Here is an 11,441-nt window from a genome sequence, read left to right on the forward strand (position 1 = left end):
GCCTGTCGAAACAGATTTCTGAGCTAGTAGCTTGTAAAATTTAGATTTCCTAGAGATTAGAGAACTCAGGAAAGTGCTGGTGGTTATTTTAGATGCAGCTGCAATCAAAGCGCTTCTGAGCTCCAGGCTTTTGTTCAGAAAAAGTTCTCCTGTAACTTGTGCCTACCACCAGTCCCAGTCCGATCTGCTAAACCTGAGCAGCCAAGGAGGTATATGAATTTTAAGTAGCATCAGCATCACCCATGAAAACACAGAAGCCAAGAACCTTCACCGAGACAAATACCTTATCAAAAAAGACACTCAGCACTAGAGAACCAATATAATCTTGCTAATGCTAACCAGTTAAAGTGTAAAATCTGTAAGAAAACACCTGAAGTTTACTTCTTGCCTATTTTCCTTTCTTGAATTGCTGGAGGGGATAGTGGGGGTTGGAGGAGAAAGGAATGAATCACTTCACTATATCAGTAGTAAGTCATTATATGAAGGCAGTACGGGAGAAAAATTTAAAACCAGGAAAAAATCTGAAAACTTAATGACTCCAAAAGCCTTCCTCAGCTTCCCAAACTGTTAACAGCCTAAACAGAGGATGTTGTCCACACCTCAAGGTGTATTTCCAGTCTGTTCCCAGCTGTTCAGCTTCCAGTCACACACACACACAACTGAGAGAAGCATCAAGGGGGGCAGACAAACCCACATAGGGTATACCTCCCATACAGCACCTACTTTAATATACCCACACAACATGAACAAATCAATCGGGAATTGTTACATCTTGTGCATGGAAAGGCTATAACTAAAGTGTAACAAGATGAAATTAAAGGAAGATTTGGAATTAAGGAAAATCTTCTCCTGTGGAACCTGTTTTGCTGAAGACTCCACGCCCCTCAAAGAAGCAATTCTACTTTAACCATTTGGGAAATAGGAAAAGACTTAACAGCAACAGTCCAGCCTTAGCTTCCAGTGTCAAACTAAGAGTGTTCTTTCTCCTTTAGTATCACAAAGTATAATGTAAAATACTACTGTATTGCCCTGCACACTACTGGAGATGCAGTATATGCTAGCAGAGCTAAAGTAGAGTAATTTGGTCAACTGTTAAAAGCTGCCTTCTCCATCAGCACAGCGAAGTGTCATTAGCACTGGTATGTTACTTCTAGTTGATGCAGTTATGCAAAAAACCCCCAAAACCAAAACTGTAGCACAAAGTTTAGAATTCTAACGTGACAGATACAGTATGGCCACGTTTATTCACAAGGTGTGTGAGGAACCAGCAACTGAAGCTGCCAAGTTATTGCTACTTGCTGTCTTCCAGTGCAAGTTTTTCCCATTTCTGCATTCTCTTGCCTTCTCCAAGTTACACAGACTCCAAGGCAAACTGTTCTGAAGCCTCACAAACACAGTGGCCACCAGAACACATTTGATGACATTTTAATCCCTTCCAAGTCATTTACAAGGCTGGCTTAGACACTGTTACTTTTAACTTCAGGCCAAGTACTGCATAGACAAAACTTTGTTATGCTCAAGAACCAGCAATGCCTGTGCTATGTCTGTTCTCACAGGAAAACTTAATTAAAACAAGCGAAGTAATACACAGAGCTGAGCTTAGGCTGCATTCTACCAAGGGCATAATACAGACAATAGTCACAACTCCAATTCACTAATATTTTTCTAATATTCCCCATGGCTACACTTAGAGAGGTTCAGCCAAATTAAATTTAAGCTGCAAGTCACAACTGAAAAGTGTGCACTGAAGTCTGCATTTATGAACACTGAAGGCCATCCCTGATCAGGCAGCTCCACTTCTATTTTCAAGTGCACAAGGACACTTCCCTGTCACAGACAACCGAGGCAGATAGATGGGAAAAATCATTGGTTAAACCAAGTATTTCTGAGGGGAGGCACGCTCACTGCTGCCCTGCCCCAGAGGAGAAAGATTCATCGAGAGATTAAAACTAAAGGGTTACAAAATAAAGGCAAGAGCTAAAGTTTGCCGGTAATGAAATGCATTCTCCCGTCCTGTATGAACAGGAAACAGTCTCTGTAGGGTGTTAAGAAGGTCCTAGGAGGAGACACCCTCCTACGTTTTTCTGCTGCCAGAGGAGAGGAAAGAAAGATGCTGCTATTGGTCAGCAGGAATCTCTCTGTCTGCATCCAGTTTGCTCGTCTCTCCTGGGGAAGGGGTACGTGGTGCTGAGTGAGAAACAGACGGGATCCCATGAGCTACAATCCCTTCCACTACTGGCGGTTCTGGTAGCCCAGGGGTGGCTACACCCACTACTCCTGGAGGAAACCTAAAACCAACAGAAACATAGAAATTACAAGCTTGTCCAACAGGGTTACGCAAGGGGAAAGGAGCCGTGCCCTCAAGCACTTGCTGAATACAAGTCACTCTAACAGAAATAGTCCGAAATAGAACAGAGGAGAAGTCTCCAGAGCTGAAGAGTAGCAGTTATATCCTAATACCAAATGACACCCATTCTCAGACAGGCAGAGATTGTCTCAGGTCACATACTAAGCATTTGGAAAACAGGTACAAAGTTTATCTCCAGTGGAAAACAGTGTGAGGCACTGTATGAAGGTACCCTGAAGGGCTGGAAATTTCCTCCCCATTAGCAGGAGGAGTGCAAGCTGCCAGTCGTCCTTCACTGGGCTCTAAGATAGAAAAAATAAGGACCTGAACTAATAAAACAGCTAGATCTAAGATGAAAAACAGGAGAGTGATACTCATTAATTGCTAATGAACCGCTCTTCCATTCTGCCTCCATGTGCCTTGTCCATAAATGTCTGAACCTCTGTAGATCTCTCAGAGAAGGGAAGAGAATGTATTTCCTACTTCTCAGATGGGAAAAAAACAAAAGGGAAGCAGCCTGCCCGCGATCACTTGACAGATCTATAATAGACAAATATATTGAAATACACCCTCTTTAGGCCACTGCCCAAATCCACTGGACAATGTCTCTTTATAGTCCATATTTGGGCTACAGATAAGAACTGTGCTTTGTTTATACAGCCCTAATGGTATGCACAACTTCTAAATGTTAAGATCCAGACCTCTTTTCAGTCACCCAGCAGGCTTTCTTATATTAAGATATCTCTTGGGCTGGTCTTGCAAGGATTTGGAAAAATTAACCAGTATGCAGCTGGAACTAAATACCACCACATAAATATTAAATCCTAGTACAGCTTCAGAAGTGCTGCTGTTAAGTTTCTGGAGCAAGCTGATATACAGAGTATATGGGAACAGAAACATACCTGCTTGCAGGTACAAGCAGTTCTCAAACCCAAAGAGGGATGTTGCCCTACTTCAGTAGGAAGATAGGCTTGGAAGTGGTAACTTTGGACAACCTACATATCTCACCTGTAAGCTGCAGCTCCGTTGAGTTCTGGATGGACAGTTGCAGGATCAATACTGGACCACTGAGCTGCTAACAGCAAGTACTCCTTATTAACACAGTTCCTCAAAGCATCGGGTATGTGACCTGCAAGAGCACAAAGAATGACAACCCCCCCCCCCCCAGGAGATGAGTAAGAGGGGCTCATTCCCCAAAGCATTTACAAAGGAAAACAGAAAGGAAACGCGCAACATCTTTTTCTATCTACCTCCACAGGATAACACTGGGCAGGGGAGACTCTCCTCTGAACAACTGGTCTCTGGAGAAGACAATAAAACTGATCCTTCCTTCCCACTTCTGTGATCTTGTGGTACAAGGCTTTCCCAGGGGAGGGAAAGTGCCACTTCAGCATTAGTTACAAGATTCTCAGAAGGCAGAGACAAATATCAACTTATGTTCCAGTTCCAGATACCAGTTACCAAGTCTAAGTTTTCAGAACAATCACATAATCCTTGCAGTGAACCAACAAAAGAATACTAATTCAGCAGCAGCTGCAGAGCACACAGTCTTGCTCATTACCTGTAATGGCTCTGCGGATCTCTTTAGCTGCATCTTCTCTGGATTCAATGGAAGCCTGCTCACTGTACCAGGCAGTGTGAGGGGTGCAGATCACGTTGGGTGCATCTTTTAAGGGCCCCTGAGCAAAGCTGGGGGGGGGAAGAGAAAAAAAAAACAACACGATTTCTCTCCAGAAGTGATAACCTCATCTGTCCTCGTGGGTTTCACTGTAACTCAAATAACAAAAAACCAAAAGAATCATCCAGCATACTGAGTCACAGGACAGCAGCAGGCATGCAAGTGCAACATTACCTGAAAGGCTCAGACTCATGCACGTCCAATGCTGTTCCTCTGATTCTCCCCTCTTTCAAGGCTTGCGCTAATGCTTTCTCATCTACCAGCCCTCCCCGGGCTGTGTTCACTAAGAAGCAGCCCTGGCGCATCTGGAAGAAGAAAAATATTAAGTGGGTTGAGAATGAGACTTTTCATGGAAGCTAAGTGAATCTTGGGAAGTCTACTGGAAATGAGCAGGAGCCTGCAGTGATTAGATGAGGCCTGGACGAACTAGGAGTGCTCTCACTGCAAAGCTAACCGCAGGGGAAATGCCTGCAAGCAATGCTTGAGAAATTGCTTTAAAAATGAACAAACAAAACCACAGGACAACAAGGGCAAAAGTGGAACTCTCAAGTTCTGCACTCTATATTCATCCTATTACATTAAAAAAGAAAGAGGACATGAATCAAGTATCCAGCTATACAAAACTGGACTACAACGTCCAGATGTCTCTCATGAAAGCACTGAAAAGCATTCATAGACTAGTGGAATAGAGCCCGAGACTGACTTTGCAGTGGGCTTGGGCAGAGAGGCTTTGGCAGAGCTGCGTAAAGAAACTTACACAGTCCCAGCCACACCACATCTGGCTCTAACCAGCAGAGTCAATTATACATTTTAAAGGTAATGTGAAATTATTGAATCACCTAAAACATTCTTTATAAATGAAATTACTTGGCAAGAAGAGCCAATCCTATTCTTCTCTTAACATGAAATTCTATACAGCACAAAGCACAGGCACCCGGATCCACACGCTCCCAGCCTCCAAAGGCAGCAGGAGGCACACGACAGAGGCAGCAGGATTCACACGCTCTCAGCCTCTGTGAAAGCAGCAGTTTTTGTTTGCATTCATTTCCACAGTGCTCTGTGGGGGAAATCAAGCTCCTGCTGCACCTGTTTAATAGTGAAGTCATTGATGAGGTGATGGTTATGTTCATTCAGGCTGCAGTGCAATGTGATGCAATCGCTGTGCATTAGTAGATCCTGCAGGGTTCCTACTCGTTGTAAACCCAAGGATCGCTCCACTCCATCCGGCAGATAGGGATCATAGAAAATCACGTTGAAGCCAAAGGACTTGGCTCGCAGAGCCACTGCCTGTCCAACTCGGCCTTCACAAAAGAAAACCCACAATCATCAAGGAAAGGTAAAACAAACTTTAAAGACAAGATACTGGGGCAGACTGGGAGCCTACACTGGAGTTTATTGCCAGGGCCCAAGGTACTGCAGCACTGGAAACCCCTAGTATTGCCATAGGGATCCAGAGGAGGTTATATTCAGTGCTGATCCCATGTGGCTAATTCTAGTCCTTCCCCATGCAATAGCGAGAGCTTAGCCTAGAAGGAGCTGTTTTTCAAACCAAATCTGGACCCTGAGTCAGAGGCAATAATCATCTGATTACAAGAACCTTGAGAAGGAATTGGTAGCTTTCAGGTGGCTTTGTTACTGATACAGAGCCTAGCACACAGGGAAACAGTCATTGAGAAGATCTGTTTGAATGTGCCAATTCTTCTAGCCATTTGAATATGAAAAAAAAATCCCCAATCCCATGGCATACACCCAACTCGAAGATATCCAGCATCACAGAATAGGGCACTAACATTCTTCATGAGTCAGTGTGTTTCACAATGAACAGCTGTAAAATTATCACTTTTTTCAGTCTGTGACTCTTAGGTTCCCAAAAACTTTCAGAGTTCATTTTTCAATCTAACAATTCCCATCACTTACCGAGTCCAATGATGCCCAAAGTCTCCCCACGGATACGCACAGCGCCTCCAGCCACCTCTCGAATCTGTTCTACACTCGAGGCTCGATTCCCTTCTCGCATAGCCTGATGTAGCCAAGTAACACGGCGATAGAGGTTCAAGATGTGGCAGAGGGTGGAGTCAGCAGTCTCCTCTACTGAGGAGGAAGGGATGTTGCAAACTGCAATGCCTACAAAGCCATAGAGGTCACATAAGATTTTTAGCATCACAACGCTAAACCAACATAGAGCTCTTCAGCCATGAGCACTGAAAGATAATTCAGTGCTCCAGAACTGCTGCCAAGAAACACAGGATTCAACTCAGAAGCTCTTTCTACAGCAACAAAGATTCAACCAGCCAGCTTTTTAACCCCAAGAAAATACCATTCTTTCCTTATTTGACACACTCACCAGAAAAAAAATAGGCTGAAATGAGAAAACTGGGTCATACAAGTGATGCAAGAAAGTGACTGTTTTAGAAGATCTGCATCCAAAAAGATGCACTCGTGCCAGAGATACTCCTCACAGATTAACTGGCAGACTGTAGAAGAATCAAGACAGATGGTTGAGCTCTTTCATGCCTCACAGTCCAGATGCTCACTGCAAGCACCAGCTTCCCCAGGAGCAAAATAAGTAACTAACTCATTAAATGCAGAGAGAAGCCACGGGAGCCCATCTAAATCCATTTGAAGTTACACTTAAAAATAACAACACATAACACTCCCACTCTAGAATAACATACAACCACAAGGGACCATAAAACCCATGGTTAGAACTATCAGGTAGACTACTAATGCAAACAGAGTTAAAGTCCTGGAAGCACAAATTACTGTCAGGAAAGAAAAAGATGGAAAAAAGCAGCAAAATCTGCTCATTCCTGAGCAGTCTATGGAAAAGAAAAAAAAAAAAAAAAAAGGCCGGGGGGGGCCCTGCAAACATCACTGCTGCTATCCTTCATTCAACAAACCAATAAAGAAATAAAAATAACTACATGAACAAATGATCTCTTCGCAAACGTAATCTTAGCCACTTGCCAAAACAAGGAAACAACTCCTCCTCAAAAGGCCACCACCTATCTAAAAACTAGGAATGAAAATCTAAGCAACGGTTGAAGGCACAAAAAATTCAGCAATGCATCACTCTTTTGTAAGCCTATTACAAAGGAGACATTTGACTAAACTTAGATCATGCTCTCCCAAGAGAACTAGGAGAGCAACAGCCACACACAATCCCAGATACCTGACTCCTTTTCTCTGTCAAATGCTTTGCAATTATGCCATCATGCCACACAGACGACTCAGATGACGTGAAGAGGGGAGAAAGGGAAACCTGACTTCTTTTAATCTCACTGGTTACCATCTCATCCAACTTCAGACAAGCCACATGCATTCATCTCTTACACAGCTAGACACAAATTTGTGTTTACATGCAATATTGTGCCTAAATGTATGAAAACGCAAACACACACAACAGCCCTCTGGTCTGACTTGAAGATTCAGAACACATAAGGAACAGTATCTTACCTCAGAATGAATTAAAGGGCCTGGCTAAGCATGAAAATAATCATTAATTGTCCATGAAAAAGCAAATCCGTGCATAAGGGTCATCATACTATCACTCCAAAGCAAAAGTGGCAAGCAGCAGTCTGATGGTGAGAGAACTTTGACCCATTTCTGCTTGGGTTAATGAGTGCGGAGTGGGGCGAAAGCGAAAGCTTTGAATCTGAATGAATCAAGGATATGGATGGTGACTTTAAGCAGAGAACCCTAAGAGTAGATTAGGTCCCAAACTCAGCCCAAAAATGTAATGGTTGGATGACAGCCAAAGACCTTGCCAGAAACTCTTGAGACTATGCAGTTGAATCATTCAGATGAGAAGCCTCTTTAGACCTAATTCAAGCACTAGACAAATATGCACCCTTCATTTATTTGCAATTGATCTGTTCTTACAGATCTGGAAAATTGTAATGCCTCTTTCAATTTTATACACAAATACTTGCATGTGATTTAAGCTTAATCTGATCTGCATTACATTAAAAAAGGTTTCAAACCACTGACACAAACCCAAAAAAGAAGGGGCAGGGTGCTTAGATGATCCACCTCACCTAGGAGACTACAAGGTCCAAAACTCTCACTGCCATACATTTCATAAATAGCAGCTTTTTGTCACCTCATCCAGAGACTCCTCACATGCCATGGGCTCTAAAGGGATCAATAATAAAGAGCTGAAACAGAACCTACCTGCATATAAAAAAAATAACAGGAAAACTCACTTATCGAGCATTTACAGTAAGTTTATCCTGCATCAGCATTTGCAGGCTGCTTTTGGACATTGGTTTGCTCAATTCTTTCCCCACAAACAGCCCAAAGCTGCCTCACCAAAAATTATCTAGACACTGTATTCAGGTTTCTGAATCCCAAACAATAGCAAAGACACTGACACCTATAGCAGATCATTCTGAGAACTGAGAATCTTTCTTTCAAGCCACCTACCAGCTCCGATATCGGTCAGCTTCCTAAAGATGCCTCAGACTAAGCAGCTCCAACTCTTTTTACATAAAAGGTTTTAAATGCACTCAGCTATAAAACAGAAAAACACGTGCAGAGTTCCACTTCACATTCAGTTCTGATCGCAACAGAGTCCTAATGGTGTCATCGTACCTAATTCTGCAGCAGATTTGATGTCAACATTGTCATAGCCACTGCCAATACGCACAATGACCCTGAGGGCTTTGAATTTCTCCAGATCCTGACGAGAAAGCGTAATGGTGTGATACATCAGAGCTCCTACTGCCTCATTCAGCACCTACAACAAAGAACAGTCTAAATCAATCTCTGCTTTGGTTACTCCAAGAAGCAGAGCTCTGTGTCTCAATGTGTGCTCATTTTCTTGCCCACCTTTTCATGGATTTCCTGAGTTGACTGAGCATCACAAAACGCCACTGTAGCAACATCCTTCAAGATGGGCATCTCCACAGTGCAATCTCGTCCATCCAAGAGTGCAACCAGTGGCCGCGCTGGCATTGGGCCATTCACGATAGGAGGTCGTATGCCTGTTAAGAAAGTCAACCGGAGTGATTGCATGAAAGACGAGATCTGGAACCCTCACTTGCTACTCTTACAAGTCTCTAGTTCTGTTAGAGTTTTACAGTATTTAGGAAGCGGTCAGTCAAAGCAAAAAAAATAAATAGGAAACAGACACTGAGAAATGAAGCTAGGAAAAAAAAAACACCAAAACAAACCAAAAAACCCCACAAACTCTCTGCCACCACTATATAAAGAAAAATAAAGCATGTTTCATCAATAAGAGACAACAGAGGTGGTGTACTCGGAAGCACGCCATCCGACCCAGGCTCCCGAGACCCGCCATAGAGCCACTCCGGGCCCGCTCCCCCGACCTGCGCCCCCTCCCGCCGCGGCGCGCCGAGACGCCGCGTCTCCTTCCTCCTCCCGACGGCACAGCCCGCGCCTTCGGGGGCTCCGACCGCCATCGGCGGCCGCCACACCCCGAGGCGGGGCCGGGAGCCCGCCCGCGGGCAGCCGGGCCCGGGCCAGCCGCCGGCAGGTCCGCTCGCCGCCGGTCGAGCGGGCGCCGCAGCCCGAGGGGGTCCCCGCCGCCCCAGGGCGGGCTGCTGCGGCGGCCAGCACTGCTCCCCGCCGCCCGGAGCGCCGCCGCCGCCGCCCGCCCCGCCTCACCTTCGCAGATCCGGTCCAGCCGCTGCCGCTTCACTTTGTGCCGGTCCATGGGCCGCGCCGCCCCTCAGCGCTGCGCAGGGACACCCCGTCACTCGCCGCCGCCGCCGGCTCCCGGGAGGAAGCGGAAGGGCCGGGCCGCGGCCCCGCCGCCACTGAGGCGCCGTCGCTTGGGGCGCCGCTCGCTTCCGCTTCCGCCCCGCAGGCCCCGGCGGCGAGCGAGGCGCGGCGAGCGAGGCCCGGCGGGGCGGGGCGGGCGCTGCCGCCGCTGCGGGGCTGCCCAGGCCGAGCACGGGCCGCGAGAGCGCGGCCGCCCCGCCGCGGGCCCGCGTCCAGGCCCGCCGCGGCCCGCTGGGCCGGGGCTGCTCGGCCCGCCCTGCCGGGAGCGGCGCCGGGCGGCAGAGAGACGCCTCCCCGAGTCCCGGCTGCCAGGGAGAGCGCTGCGGTGGTCCTCAACCCCAAAGATCTTCAACCGCGCCCAGAACGCTCGCACAAGTGGCAGAAAGTGCATGGCTCCTTCTGCCGTCCTTCAGAGCACGGCCTCAGCGGCGACCGGAGCTGCAGGCGCAGGACACGGGGCACCCGGCCCGCCCTGCGCCGGGGACATCCCCTTCTCCGCCTTCGTTGTGCTGTTAGCGGCCGGAGCCCAAGGCCTCACCTGAGAAGACAGAACGCGCAGCTAGACTACCCCCTTGCTTCTGCCCCGTTAGCCCTGCACCACCGCCACGCCGGGACCACCTCCTGTAAGCTGGGCGGGGGCCCGTGCCACGATCTCGTGTGCCCCTTGAGGCCGCTGGTGCCTCAGCACTTCTGGCATGGGGGCACATGAGCTGTCTTGGAAGGGCAAGAACGAAAAGCGACAATGAGAGGCAGCAGTGCAGCCTGTAAAGATCCAAGATGTCTCCAATCCTCAGAAACTCGATGACGGGGAATTCCCAGCGTAGGCCCAGGCTAAAGAAAGCGGGACTGTTCATCACTGCCTCATGCACGCAGAAGAGGTGCTGGCGGCCTAGCCAAGGCTGAGAACACAGGCCTTTTGCGCCTGGCTCTGCTCTGCCTCTGCAGTACCTCTTGGAAACGGGAACTAAATTCTTCAAAATAAGGGAGTCCTCAACAGATGCTTGAGATGCAAGTTTGCCACTCAGAGAGCTGCAAGGATTTGACCAGGAAGGGTGGTTACATTTTGTAACCAGGCCTGCCTTGCCTGGAAGGTGTATCCTGGGATATGGCTTCAGGTCCTCCCCATGAAGCTCTCTCTGCATGAGACAAAACGGGGAGCCATTCAAAACAGCTCAATTTCTGTCTTGTGGCTGCAAAGGTGGCATCTCCCACACCTGTACCACGGTCCTGTGAGTGCATCAGCACTACAATACCCTCTCCAGCACCTCTGCATCCCATCTAGTAGTATCCTGCACTTGTCACTGAGCGCATTGTGCAGACTGCCTTTTCTGAAAGGTTTGACCCCGAGTTGTGCTGACTGACATCACAGTTCAGCTCCCTTAGCCAGTCACCAAAATTGCTCATGTTTCACGTACAAACGAGCTGCACAATACCACAAAGCAGTCTAATCTTCTAGCTCACCAGCTACCCCACGAGCGTCTCCATTACTACTGTTACCCAATGCCCTCAAAGAGCTGGAGCTGGTTATTTTTAGACACAGGTCCCAAAATCTGTCTTGTTTGCACAGATTGCCCTAAACACAGACAGTTTCCTTCTCACCAAGCAGGAAAGGATGCAATCATTGTGAGACAGGTGGGTGGAAGGACATTACACAAATGGACCAGGACCCGT

The 11,441-nt window shown here is 47.3% G+C and overlaps 1 protein-coding gene across 1 annotated transcript; it reads right to left on the reverse strand.

The window, feature by feature from the left end:
* Positions 1 to 1,116: 1,116 nt before the first annotated feature.
* Positions 1,117 to 9,714, reverse strand: LOC309677121 (C-terminal-binding protein 2). Its single transcript, XM_082489843.1, has 9 exons — positions 9,654 to 9,714; positions 8,856 to 9,010; positions 8,619 to 8,763; positions 5,943 to 6,149; positions 5,112 to 5,326; positions 4,200 to 4,330; positions 3,909 to 4,036; positions 3,356 to 3,476; positions 1,117 to 2,288 (listed from the first exon to the last, which is right to left on the reverse strand). Exons 1-9 carry the CDS (start codon positions 9,700 to 9,702, stop codon positions 2,117 to 2,119), a joined length of 1,323 nt encoding a protein of 440 aa, XP_082345969.1. The 5' UTR covers positions 9,703 to 9,714; the 3' UTR covers positions 1,117 to 2,116.
* Positions 9,715 to 11,441: the final 1,727 nt, after the last annotated feature.

This window comes from Vanellus vanellus (assembly GCF_965231255.1).
Source record: "Vanellus vanellus genome assembly, chromosome: 13".
Classification (NCBI taxonomy): Eukaryota; Metazoa; Chordata; class Aves; order Charadriiformes; family Charadriidae; genus Vanellus; species Vanellus vanellus.

Excerpts from the sequence above, each read along its gene's own strand:
- LOC309677121 (XM_082489843.1), bottom strand. The coding sequence starts at position 9,702 with ATGGACCGGCACAAAGTGAAGCGGCAGCGGCTGGACCGGATCTGCGAA. Across the intron at positions 6,150-8,618 it reads CAAATCTGCTGCAGAATTAG|GCATTGCAGTTTGCAACATC; the intron begins GTACGATGACAC and ends ATGGCTTTGTAG. Across the intron at positions 3,477-3,908 it reads GATCCGCAGAGCCATTACAG|GTCACATACCCGATGCTTTG; the intron begins GTAATGAGCAAG and ends GTGCTCTTGCAG.